This window comes from Lactuca sativa, chromosome 1, assembly GCF_002870075.4.
Source record: "Lactuca sativa cultivar Salinas chromosome 1, Lsat_Salinas_v11, whole genome shotgun sequence".
Classification (NCBI taxonomy): Eukaryota; Viridiplantae; Streptophyta; class Magnoliopsida; order Asterales; family Asteraceae; genus Lactuca; species Lactuca sativa.
Window position 1 is genome coordinate 54,433,767 of NC_056623.2, and position 13,754 is coordinate 54,447,520.

General features: G+C 31.5%; 1 protein-coding gene across 4 annotated transcripts; it reads left to right on the top strand.

Moving 5' to 3' along the window:
* Positions 1-5,648: 5,648 nt before the first annotated feature.
* On the top strand, positions 5,649-12,540 carry LOC111880122 (uncharacterized). Of its 4 annotated transcripts, none has more exons than XM_023876515.2 (21): positions 5,649-5,985; positions 7,802-7,882; positions 7,980-8,079; positions 8,156-8,240; positions 8,333-8,382; positions 8,468-8,547; positions 8,633-8,692; positions 8,793-8,892; positions 8,986-9,063; positions 9,150-9,214; positions 9,307-9,453; positions 9,545-9,711; positions 9,826-9,903; positions 10,393-10,486; positions 10,570-10,671; positions 10,839-11,011; positions 11,110-11,224; positions 11,322-11,453; positions 11,554-11,661; positions 11,751-11,857; positions 11,937-12,540. In XM_023876515.2, exons 1-21 carry the CDS (start codon positions 5,938-5,940, stop codon positions 12,343-12,345), a joined length of 2,379 nt encoding a protein of 792 aa, XP_023732283.1. In that variant the 5' UTR covers positions 5,649-5,937; the 3' UTR covers positions 12,346-12,540. The 4 variants fall into 4 exon arrangements, with proteins under 4 accessions (XP_023732283.1, XP_023732284.1, XP_023732285.1 ...); XM_023876516.2 differs by having other exon boundaries at positions 10,842-11,011; XM_023876517.2 differs by having other exon boundaries at positions 10,570-10,665.
* Positions 12,541-13,754: the final 1,214 nt, after the last annotated feature.

A 13,754-nucleotide genomic window follows, 5' to 3' on the forward strand; every position in this document is an offset into this window, starting at 1 on the left:
GCTAACCGACCTCAGGGTAAAATGACCATTTACCCTTAACCAACCAAGAGTCAAAGTCAAAGTCAACTGCCAGTTGGCTCGACTCGCCGAGTTGACTTGCCAACTCGCTGAGTCCCTATCCCTTTGTCCGACCATAAACCCGCCTCTACTCGTCGAGTTAAGCATTGACTCGACGAGTTCTCATTCTAAACTAAAGGCCAATAGTCTTTCATCCTACTCGCCGAGTTGTATGAACAACTCGCCGAGTTCATCTTCATCCGAAGAACACTCTATGCTGAGACTCGCCGAGCTGTATGAACAACTTGCCAAGTCTGTTCTTGAGGCAAAAAGATTGCCTTGAACTCGCCGAGTCATGGCATTGACTCGCCGAGTTACTTCATGAGTGAGTTTGGCTTCCGACCCACTGAGTCACACCCCATGACTCACTACTCCAACCCGCAACACGAAAAGGGGGAAAACTCGGGGACTCGCGACTCGACTCGCCGAGTCTGCCACATGCAAATACTATATACTCGATTTTGCTTGAATCCAGCTCATGCCATTCATAGATCTGGGTTTCTAGGGCCTGATTAACACGTAAAGTTTCCAACTTTACGTGTAAATAAACACCAATGAGGGTTTTAGGGCTCAAAATGCACCAAAAGAGTAGATCTAGGGCTTTCATGCAATATGGCTCCATAAAGGCAGTAGATCCAAGCTCCTGGAGCTCAATCATGCCTAGATCTAGAGGCCAAACAACTTATTACCATCCCTAAAACACAAACTAGCTTGGGGAAAGGCTCAAGAAGGACTTTCATGGAGCTACAAGGGATAATAAGCATGAAAATAGAGGGAAACTGAGTTATACCTCAAGGAAATCACTGAGATAACACAAGGATGCCTGACCTCCTTCTCTTCTTGATCTACTCTCCTTTCCTCTCCAAATCTTCAAGAAAACACACCAAAATACTTCAATCTCACAAGGAACAAGGCTTAAACGAATTAAAGAGCTCTGAGGGTGAAGGGGGCGAGCTTGGGGGAAGATAAGAGGGTTTAAATAGGGTGCAAACCCTTGAAATTTAGGGTTTCATCAGACAGCTGGGACTCGCCGAGTCCAGGATGTGGACTCGCCGAGTCCAGAATGTGGACTCGCTGAGTTGCCAACTTAAACGTGCTCCCAAACCCGTCTCCACTCGGCGAGTCGGGCCTACAACTCGCCGAGTCCAAGGCTAAAAATGAAATTACTTAGATAGATTTTACGTACCAGGAACTAGGTGCTACATAAAATATACAAATTGTAATACAAAATCAAAATCACACAATAATCATTTAAAAATCCAAATACAACTTTTCATACAAAGTAATTAAACATAAATCACTTAAAATCCAAATAGAATATTGATTAGGTTGTTTTTAGTTTATTGTTTTTTAAGATATGTTACATTGTTATTCTTTATAGTAACTTTTTTTTTTTATAACCAACGGGTTATTCTAGACCCAGTTTATGTCCGATAGTGGTGGGAAAGATGATTTTTTTATAAATAAATTAGGAGGGTGGTGGTGTTGTCCTAAAAAATGAATAATCCAATAAAGATGAATTAAAAAATTAACTAAAAGAGATTAATATTCCAAATATTTATTAATATATAAATATTACAATATAAACAAGCATTTATTAATATATAATAATTCAGTAAAAAAGTAATAATCCAGTTTTTCCGACCTATTCAACCAATTATCTTTCCGATCCATTCAACCAAAAAAATATGATTATGCGGCTTTGTGGGAAAGACATATTTTATCGGGGAAAACCTTTTTTTGTGCAAAATCAAACAATTTTTCCGATCCATTAAGCCAAAACGATCTGTTTGGACCTGAAAAAATGTCTATTAAACAGAACCTAAATGTGAACAAAACGAAAAGATGGTTACCATGATAAGTCACACTCTTAATAGAAATTTTATTTTTCATATTTGTTTGTATTATTTTTAAAGCATCCATAATAATTGATTATTTATCTTATTTATAGCATTTTGATTTAACAAATCAATTTTCTACTAATTTATTTTTAGCAAAACTTACTATCATAAATACTAATTAATCATTGATCGATTATAAAATTGTCTATTTATTTAAGAAATATATTTTTACTTTTGTGAAATATTTTTTATGGCCTCTTATATTTTTTTTCTTTTGTTTTTAAGCATATGTAATATTTTTAAAGTAAATAGTATCTAACAATAAAATAAAATAATTTAAATATGTAACAATAAGTATGTAAGGTCTTTAAAAAAAATATTATGTATCAAATAGAAAAAATTATAATGTAAATGTTTTAAAATTATTACAACTTTTTTATACTTTTTAATTAAAAGTTTATTAATTTTTTTAATACAACGTTCTAAACATTCATTTAACGAAAGTATTTTAAAATGTTATAAAAAAGTATTAACTTGTTATACAAAATCATTAAAGCGTTTTAAAAATGTTGTAAAAGAAAGTTTAGAAAGAGTTGTATAAAAGTTATAAAACAATTGTATGAAAATATAAAAAAATAAATAAATAAAACTTGTAAGAAAAGTTTAAAACATTTATAAAATACTTGGTTTAAAAGTATTTGTATGAAAATTATATAAAAGTATAAACAAAATTTAAAAAAAAATTATAAGCGAAATCGAGAACATTGTATTAGAAAAACGTATTAGAAAAAGATTATCTTAAAAATGTTGTAATAAATTAGAAAAACCTATAAGAAAATGTTATAAGTGAAATTGAAAACATTATATTAGAAATCTATAAGAAAAAAATTATCTTAAAAATGTTGTAATAAATTCTAAAAAGTTTTAAGGAATTTGTAAAAAAAAAATGCTCACATTTAGGCCTCGTTTGATAGTTGTTGACTAGGAAAGTGTTGATTATAAAATGTCTGTCTTGGTAAGAAATTCTGATTAAGTAAGAAACCATGTTGTTTGATTGTACAGTTGACTAAATGTATTGACCGATGAGAAATGACCATTTTACCCTGCTAAAATACTTTTCATCTACATTTTATACCATTTAGATACAAAAACCTCCTAATTTTAATACAAATACCCACCTCAACATACTTGGAATCACCAATTTCACAGTTGTCTTCAATTCCAACACATAATCCAGTTCCGCATTCAGTCCCTATTTGATGCCATTGGAATCCCAATTTCATCTCAATTCTTCTCCACTTTCAATTCAATCCCTCAACTCCCATAACAAAAAGCCATCATCTTTAACTGAAATCCACAATTCCATCCTCCAAACATAAATCATCTTTCGCTGGAATCTACAATTCCATCCTCTAAACACAACTATGGAACACCTGTCTAATCATCTCATCACACTTAATACCATTACTGGTTGTATCTTCTACAAAAGCTATAAAATTAAAGCTTGTAAGAACATTCCTGATCAAGAGGCAGGTAGAAACCTTCCTGATCAAACAGGAACATAACATCAAAAAATCAGAAATTTTAGAGAAGTTAAAAGGAATCAATTTCATGAACCAATAGCAATCAATTTCAAAAATTAGAACATTCAGAACAGAAAAGGGTACAAAGAAATACATGTGAATAAAATTAATTCATGATCGATTTCAAGACAGAAAGGAGAACCTGCGATTGAAGGAGATGGTTTCATGAATCAATTTAAAAAACGATTTTCATGAAAGAGATGGTTTCTTGAATCGGTTTCACAAATTCATGGATCAATTTCAAAAACGATTTCATGAAATTGGTTTTATGAATCGATTAAAGAAGAAGAATGGAGGCGATGGAAGAGGAGAAGACGTACCTGATGAAAATAGGAGAAGGACTTGATCAGTGGGGGGGGAGGGGGCCGTAGAGGCGTGAAAGAGGAATATAGGGAAAGGAACAATTGGTAATGCTTCCTCCTTTCTTAGTCAGTCATTGGTTTTCATCTTACAGGGCCAGAGCTTTCTTTCCGAGTCAAATGGCCAAAATTGATTTACTAAACAGATTTAGCTGACCGAGTCAACAAAACATGTTTGACACGATTCGGTCAGACGCATATCAAACATGACCTTAGGCAATTTCTTTGTACACATTTTACCATTTAACAAGTTAAATGGTCAAATGTATCAAAAAAATGTTACCTAAACACAAAGTTCTAAATGGCGTGAGGCGTGGCGTGACGGCAAGGCCAAACCTCAAGTTTAACGAGCCATGACGAGTCATGACGTTTTTCAAGGCGTGATGTACAACGACGATTTTGTATTAATTTAAAATTATATTACCACATAAATATAAATTTATATTAAATATAACTACTTTTTAAAAGTGTTAGATCAATAACTGATAACAAAAAGTTAACAAAAACCATAATACTTGTATCCACGATTTGAAAAGACATAACAAAGAGCAAAAAACTATGTCTCAAACGAAAAAACACGCGCCATAACACGCCATAACGCGTCATGGCGTGCCATATCATGCCTTGCCACATGCCACGCCTAACAGCAACGTTATGAAGCTTTTCGTAACTGCGAAGCCACGCCTCACCTTTTAGAACATTGCCTAAACGTGAATAAAACGAAAAGGTAATTACCATGACAATTCATTTTTCTTTTTAAATACGATTTTTTTTTGCTTATTGAATGTAATTGTAATGCACTAAAGCAATGGTTTTTCTTTAGTTGATTTAATATAGCGAAAAAGATAAGACATGAAATATCCCAACATAGTGGAAGCCGAACTGTGTGGTCTAGTCAAGATGGCGACTCGAAAAATGCACGATAGAGATGTTTGTTCCGAATTAACATAATGGTCATGCTATTGTGTATATACTTTATGTGTGGTTTATATTCTAATAGTAAAACTCTTAGTTAATGTTGAAACAATACCTATTAAGCATGCAAGGTAGGGAAGATTCCAATAGTAAAACTCTTAGTTAATGTTGAAACAATACATAGTTACATACCTTGTTTAACATATGATGTAGATGGTAATAAAAAAGAAGAAGCTACAAGGTATTCCATTGGTATGTGAATATCAATATGTAATTTTAGAAAAACTACTTGGTTTGCCACCCGAGTGACAAGTCGTGTCTCAAATTAACTCAATGCTGGTTGGATCTGTCGTTATAACATCGCTTTAGAATAAACCAATTTAAACTTTTGATAAAAGGCTCAATCAAACATTAGTTCTAATACCATAAATGTTTCTTCATAGCAAGACCTGCAATGTTAGCAACACCTGCAATGTTGATCAATCACTCATCATGCAATGCAATGAATGAGTATCCAGAATAAAGATGTTGTAAGATATATGAATTAGAATGATCATCATGTAAATAAACACTATAGCTAACATGGTTGGAAAAAATCAATAATAATATGAATATAAATAGAAAGATCGTAACAATATGAATACAACTGAAAAGACGATCAGACAGTAATAACATGAATACGGTCGGAAATATCAATAATAACATAAACACAGTCGGTTTAATTTATCATTCAAAATTAATCTTGAATTGACACATATTCCATAAGAATGATTTTACAATTGGAGTTACCATACTTTGTTTGTGATTAAAAGTGTAATCAGACTAAACCTAGGGGTTATTTGTGTAAATACATGCAATAATTATTACCATTATTATCTGTAGCAAGCATATAGTCGGGGTGTGCACGGAAACCTTTTCCCAGAGGGAAAAGCTTTTGAGAGAAGAAGATAGAGAGAGAAATAGGCTTATTGCTGTGTGAATGATGTTTTAGGGTTTCTTCGTTGTCAATTCTCTGAACTTTATTGCATGCTTTTGTTTGTCTCAACTCCATTCTTCTTATCCTTTCTCGAATTCTAATCGGGAAAACCCTAATTTCGCCCGAAATCCAGCAAACATTATCTTGATGCGATTTTCTTGGCGAATTTGCTGAAGGGAAAAAGAAAACGGAGGAAGTAAGCTGTGATGGGTGCACCGGAGAAGTTGGCTACTTCCAGCAACAATTCGATGCAGGTCTGTTTGTAGCTTATTTTTTCTTTTGCCTTATTCTTGTTACTTTCATTAATGTGCTGATAATATTGTTCTGATTTCGAGTTACTTTTAGTTCATTTTTGCTGTTGATCTTTAAACCCGGCTTTATTAGCTTTAAGATATGTAGGCGTTATGATATAATTCTTAATGTCAACTTAATTAGCTATGACGTGAATCTCCCTTTGTGGATGGAGATTGAGGAGTTAAGTTTTTAGCGAATTGCTCATCTGCTACTAGCTTTGTGCTGAATGCCCGAGTTCCAATTTTCTTTTTACCAAGGTTGTCTTTCTATTAGGGTTGTGTGTTCTTCAACTGCCTGTTTTCTTATTCGAACCAAAAAAATTTGCTACTTTATGTGCAATCGTGTGGTTTTGTCATATGTGCTGTTTAACTACTTGTTCGGGTGAGCTTAGGTGCAAATAAGAAAGTGTAAAAGTGTGATATTGGAAGTAATCAAGAACACTCACATGTGCCTGAATTCATGTTATATAAGCATGTTTCACTTATGGCTATCCAAATTATGCATTATTGAAGTAAGCATGAATGAATTGAAGACACTCTTATTTTGTGGATCCTTCTATTCTATTTAGGCTAAATATTATTTTGCATGGATTTTGGTGATGACGTGTACTCAAAGCACCCGTTGTGTTGATTGCGACACTCGCACCCATTTTGAACATAACTTTGAAAACTAAAACCTCTTGATAAACACACTTGAAAATACTATAATGAGTATATATGTAACAAATCAAACAAGTCTAAATAAATGGTTAGCACTAATACCTTTTTCTTGAGTTTTAGCATAGAAAAGAAAAGAAGGGGAAAGAAAGTAAGGAGAGAAAAGAAGAGAAAGGAAAGTGAAAGAAAATTGTATTTTGTGTTTCTGAGTTGGAGAGAAATGAAATGAAAATTAAACATTTTTTTCTTTTCTCTCCACAAGGAAAGTTTTCCTTCCCTTTCTTTCCATTTCCTTTCATCAATGAAACTTAGGACACTAGTTTTTTTTTAACTTTCTTCTCACTTCCATCAATTTCCAGTCTTTTCCCTCGTTAAGTTGAACTTGGGAAAATACAAATGCTTGGAATATAGATTACACGAATACATGTAATAAGATATGTAGCACAATACAAGAAAATAAACAATAAACAACCACAAGATTACAATAGTATAACACAAGTATGTAACAACGAGTATCAATTGAGAGAAAAAGTTGTGGTTGTGGGATAATGTCACTTCTTGCAAACCCCAACATAAAAAAGGGTTTTTATAAACTCGGAAGCCCAAGATTTGAAAAACACTAATTGGCCCATTTAAGAAGTTGAGGGGACATTTCAAGCTCATTGGACAAATGGTGAGGTGGAAAACTAGCAGAATAAATGAATACCTTCTAGAAAGGTCTTTTCAATGGTTAACTTACTTTAAAATAGTTTATCCCACTTTATATTATACAAAATCCTCACTTTTTTATAATAGCTTCTATAAAAGAAGTAATCTTTTAAAAAGATTGTAGCTTACCTAGCTAACTAGCTTGACATCAGAAATCATCAAAACTTTAATCTCAATCTGCATTTTAGATTTTTTAGCTCTCAATTATGTCATTAATTAGTCACTTTTGATGGCTTTGTGAGTTAATTGATCTAGAATAAGAGCCTGTTAATGATACTATTCAACTTTCTTTCTTCTAGATGCTGTCTTCTTTTTATTTTCTGTAGATCTTTCCCTGTTTTTTTTATAATTAACAATATAAAATATCTTCAAAATGTGCTTTACCCCATCTGTTAAACTTTATAAATAACAGCGTGTGAAGGTGTATCGACTCAATGATGATGGAAAATGGGATGATCAAGGGACTGGTCATGTCACTGTTGATTATTTAGAGGTCTGTCTTTAATCTTTATTCTTTATATTCTGAAAAACTTCCAACTTTTCATACTTTTTAACTTTTAAAGACATTCTTACCCTCATTTATACAACAGAGATCTGAAGAATTGGGCTTGTTTGTTGTTGATGAAGAAGACAATGAAACACTGCTGATGCATCGTATTTGCTCTGATGATATATATCGCAAACAAGAAGGTATTTTTAAGTTTCAGAAACACATTCTCTATCTTTCTTTAAAAAAAAATTAATTTTATCTTGTTCTATTATCCAGATACTATAATTTCATGGAGGGATTCAGAGTTTTCAAGTGAAATAGCTCTTAGCTTTCAAGAAACCACAGGATGCTCATACATATGGTACCTAATAATTAATAAATGATATATCTCATTATCTTATGTATTTCTTTTCCTTTTAATTATGCATATGACTAACATTATATTTTACCTAGGGATCATATTTGCAATCTGCAGCGTAATTTACATTTTGATACTATTCGGAGTAAGTTATTATTACTATTTTTTTTATGTATTGTAAATATCAATATCATCTGTCATAATTTATTTATTATTTTATTTCTCTTCAGATGACTCATATCATGGGGCTAACAATGAGTTAAGGGAGTTGCCAGCTGTAGAGTTATCAACACTCCCTTCAATACTTAAAGTTGGTGTTAAATTTTTTAATCTATATTTTACTTTGAATCTTTTTTTATAAAATTGGTGTTGAATATATATATTTTTTCTTGCAGGTTGTGGTTGATGGTAGTGTTACAGATCAGCTGTGTGTAACAGAGCTCATACTACATGATGTATGTTATTTTACTAATTCCAAATTTGTTTTTTTTTGTAAGTTTTTAAAATCTTTATAGATAAACTCACCTTGTTTTTATGAATCTTTAATGTGAGCAGCAAATATTTTTCCGAAAGTTGATGGATTTATTTAGAGTATGTGAAGATTTGGAAAACGAAGATGGGCTTCACATGATATACAAAATTGTCAAAGGAATCAGTTAATACCCAAACTTTCCTAATCATCAATTTTAAAGAATCAGTTTCATATTTTATAAAAAAGCTCACGACTTTATATCTTTCTTTATCTCAGTTCTACTCAACAGTCCTCAAATCTTTGAGAAAATATTCAGTGATGAATTAATAATGGATATTATCGGGTGTCTTGAATGTAAGTTATGATAAATCTCAAATAGATTCTTTGTCATTTACTCTTAATACTTATATAATTAAATTTATAATTTTGTCTGTCTGCAGATGACATGGAAACACCTCATGTACATCATCGAAATTTCCTTAAAGATCATGTTGTTTTCAAGGAGGTATCAGTATCAATTTGGAAGATGTTAATGATTAATTTAATTTTTTTGGGAAGTATTTAATAAATATAAATACAATGTTAATTGATATACAGGCTATTCCAATTAAAGATCCTCTAGCCTTGTCAAAGATACATCAAACATACAGAATAGGTTATCTGAAGGATGTTGTGTTGCCTAGGGTTTTGGATGAATCCACACTTGCAAGTCTTAATTCCATGATTCACTCCAATAATGGAATGGTAAAAATTAGATAATTAATTAAATCTCAAGTCCCATTTATTTTTTTTAAAAAAAAATATCATCTAACATGTTATTTGTTTATATTTCCAGGTTGTCACTTTATTAAAAGATGACACCACTTTCATTAAGGAGCTATTTGCAAGGCTAAAATCCCCTACAACATCTCCTGATTCCAAGAGAAATTTGGTGTTTTTCTTACAAGAATTTTGCACCTTAAGCAAAAGCTTACAAGTAGTTCAACAACTTCGCCTTTTCAGGTATATTAATAAATACAAAATTACCAATCATAAGTTACAAAATTACACACTTTCAATATATACAAAATTACCAATCATAAGTTTTTAATTTATTTATTTTTGGAATGTTTTTAGAGATCTAGTGAATGAAGGCATATTCAGTGTGATTACTGATATCTTACAAAGTGAAGATAAAAAGCTTGTTCTCACTGGGTAATCAATTCGTATCTCACAAATTATATAAAATCTAGATTAAATTACACGAATGGTCCCTATGGTTTGGGGTAATTTGCACGTTTGGTCCCTAACTGATTTTTTTAAACTCTGAAGGTCCCTACAGTTTGTTTTTTTGCACGCTTGGTCCCTGTCATACCTAAAAAGACTATTTTTCCCATGATTTTTTAATTTATTTAAATAAGGTGGGGTAGGTAAGGTAATGTGGAAGTGGGGTTAGGGGCGTGTTTATTTAAATAAATTAAAAAAATCAAGGGCAAAATAGTCTTTTTAGGTAAGAAATGGACCAAGCGTGCAACAAAAAAACAAACAGTAGGGGACCTTCCGAGTTAAAAAAAACCAGTTAGGGACCAAACGTGCAAACTACCTCAAACCATAGGGACCATTCGTGTAATTTACTCTAAAAACTTTTGATTTTTTAGATTAAATTTAATTAACGATTTGGTAGACAAAATGTTATGGATGCAGGACAGACATCCTCATTTTTTCATTAAACCAAGATCCAACCATGTTGCGTTCCTATGTCAGCCGTCAAGAAGGCGTCCCATTGCTCGGCCTTCTGGTATGTACAACTTACACATCCAAGGGTATATTAGTAATTTCACAATGTGGCAATCTCTTAACAATGTGGTAGGTTTTTCACAGGTGAAAGGGATGCTTACAGATTTTGGAGACGATATGCATTGTCAGTTTCTTGAAATAATTCGTAGTCTTCTTGATTCCTTTTCTTCAGGAGGACAGGTTAGGGTAAACACATATAACTCTCATCTCTCTTTTCTTTTTTCTTTTTGATTTATATATATATATATATATATATATATATATATATATATATATATATATATATATATATATATATATATATATATTTTTAAATTAGATAAAACATTTTTATATAAATTTTGTTTCATCAGCAGAGAGATGCGATTGTTGAAATATTCTACGAGAAGCATCTGGATGAAGTAGTTAATGTTATAACTTCTTCATGTCCTCCAAATGGAAGTAAAAACAGTGCAAAGCCTGAGATACTTATGAACATATGTGATCTTCTATGCTTTTGTGTTCTTCATCATCCTTATAGAATAAAGTACTCAACTCAAGTAATCTCTCAATTTTAAATTATTCTGGAGTAAATTCTTTTATACTGCATATAAATTTTTTGTGTTTTATTTTTTTATTTTGCAGGTGTAACTTCTTGCTTAATGGTGTTGTAGATAAAGTCTTACATCTGACTCGAAGGAAAGAAAAGTATCTTGTAGTTGCAGCCATTCGTTTCATTCGAACTTTAATCTCACATAACGTAATAATAATCACTAACCACAAATTCTATATAACTAAAATTTTATAATTTATATGTTACAATAATGAAAAAAATATGTGTTTTACTTTTATTACAGGATGAACATCTTATGAGTTATATTGTGAAGAACAATGTTTTTAAACCAATCGTGGATGCATTTATCAGTAATGGAAGTCGCTATAATTTGTTAAACTCTTCAGTTCTTGAACTTTTCGAGCATATCCGTAAGGTATTTATTTATTTATTTCATAATATAACTAAATATCTTATATTATTATTATTATTATTTTTATTATCTAATAACATTAAACTCAATGCCATTAATTCAGGAGAATATAAAGACACTGTTGAAGTATTTAATTGACACCTTCTGGAATGAATTAGCGAAATTCGACAGTTTACCTTCCATTCAATCTCTCAAACTCAGATACGATCAGGTCCTTTTCTGTAATTTCATTAAAAAAAAAAACAAATTATTTATTTATTTATTTTTATTTAGATATATTTTTTTTATATTCTGACACAGGCACAAGAACACGCAGCGAATAACCAAAACAACAACACGGAAACGCGAAAACGTGTAGATGAGCGTGGACTCGAGAAGGAAGAGGAGGATTATTTCAACGAGGATAGGTATTTTTGTAATTAATTAATTACATTATCTTAGTTTTTATTTATTTTTTGAAAATTGTGATTTTGTTTGTGTTGATAGTGATGAGGAAGATTCTGCATCAATGACACGTGGGAGTAGGATAAGAACACGACCGGGACCCGGTGTATCAAATGGATCTGGTGGATTGGTTGATTATGAAGATGATGAGGATGATGAAGACTATAAACCTCCACCAAAGAAACAGGTGGAAGAAGATGAAGGGACATTAGAATTTAGGTTAAAAAGAAAATTTTTGGCAAAAAAGGAAGAAACAGACATCATAAAAAAACGCAAGTTACTTGGAAAAACCCAAACCCAAACCCAAACCCAAAAGCCAAAAGAAAGTGTATTTGCTACATTATGTTCGACTTTAAGTCAAACAGTATTGCCTACTACTGATAACAAGTCAACAAATGAAGAGAACAAATCTGAGGAAAGTGAAGCAGGAAAAGGAGTTGCCCAGTTATAATATACAAGAATCCGGGTCAGTTATACTTGCTCTCTCATTCATGATGCTTTTTGCTTTTTTTTTTTTATAAAATTTCCAGCCTATGTACAAACCCTTTGTTAATGTTAAACCTCACAATTTTGAGTAGTTTTTATTAACTATGTTCAGCTGTTGTAGAAATGTGAAATGTTAATGGGCATGTGTAGTGGTTGGTTATACCTTTGTTTTTGTGTGTAAAAGGTTGAAAATGGTAGGTTAACAAAAAGGAAAGTAGATGAAGTTTTAGTCCGATTTGATTTTGTTATTTGGGTTATTTATTAGAACTTGAAGGTGTAAATGACAAAAAAGTGGATTTACTTTTTTCTACTTTGATTTGGTGGTAAATGGTTTAGGACTTGACAAAAAGCAAGTCTATTTAGGTATTAGACAGCTAATAAGTTAATAAGTCCGATTTGATTGTTATTTGGGTTATTTATCAAACATTTTTTTTAATCTTATTGGCTTTTTAAGTTAATAAGTCATTTTAAAATGCATTCCCAAACACTCCATAAGTTCAAGGGACATTAAGAAATTCGATTTGCAAATAAAAAAAATTAATTATTACAATAATGTTTATTGGGGGTGTTTGGCTTAGCTTTTCACAGCCAAAAGTCCTTTTTGGAAAAGAAAAAAAAGCAAAAAATGTTTGGTAAACTAGTTTTAAAAAGCTACTTTTGGAGTTTTTATACAAGGAAAACTAACTTTTTGGAAAAGTTAGGAAATGCTGACTTTTTGTAACTTTTCCAAAAAGAACTTTTGGGGTTTCATGATTTGTTGATTTGGTAATTATAAATTTATTTGTAGTTATCTTGTTTCCATATTCCTCTTATGATTGTATCTTCATATTATGAAATTGTCAATACAAGTAATCATCATTGAAGGTGATTTTCTAAATTCTTACACCTTGCATTACAAGAGGTGGAGATGTAACCCTCCTCTATGAAAGTTAAATTACCATTTTACCCTTCATCCTTATTAATATAAAGGGATAATGACTTGAAAGGGTAACGAACTTTTGACTTTTTTCACATTTAGTCACTAAACTTTTTTTCGTTATCTATTTGTCATTGAACTATTGAAACTGTTTACATTTTACCCTTATGACCGGCTGTTACCGGTCATAAGGGTAAAATGTGAGCAATTTCAATAGTTTAGTGACAAATAGATAACGAAAAAAAGTTTAGTGACTAAATATGAACAAAATCGAAAGTTCGTTTCCCTCTAAAAAGTTTAATGACTAAATGTGAACAAACTTCCTCTTGTATTATGTTTTAGCAAATTATTTATTTTTGTTAAATTTAGCAACATTTATTGATGAAGAAATCTACGAAAAAAAAACAAAACCCTGAAAATATAATTTAAAAAAACAAAAAACCGAAACCGAAATAAAA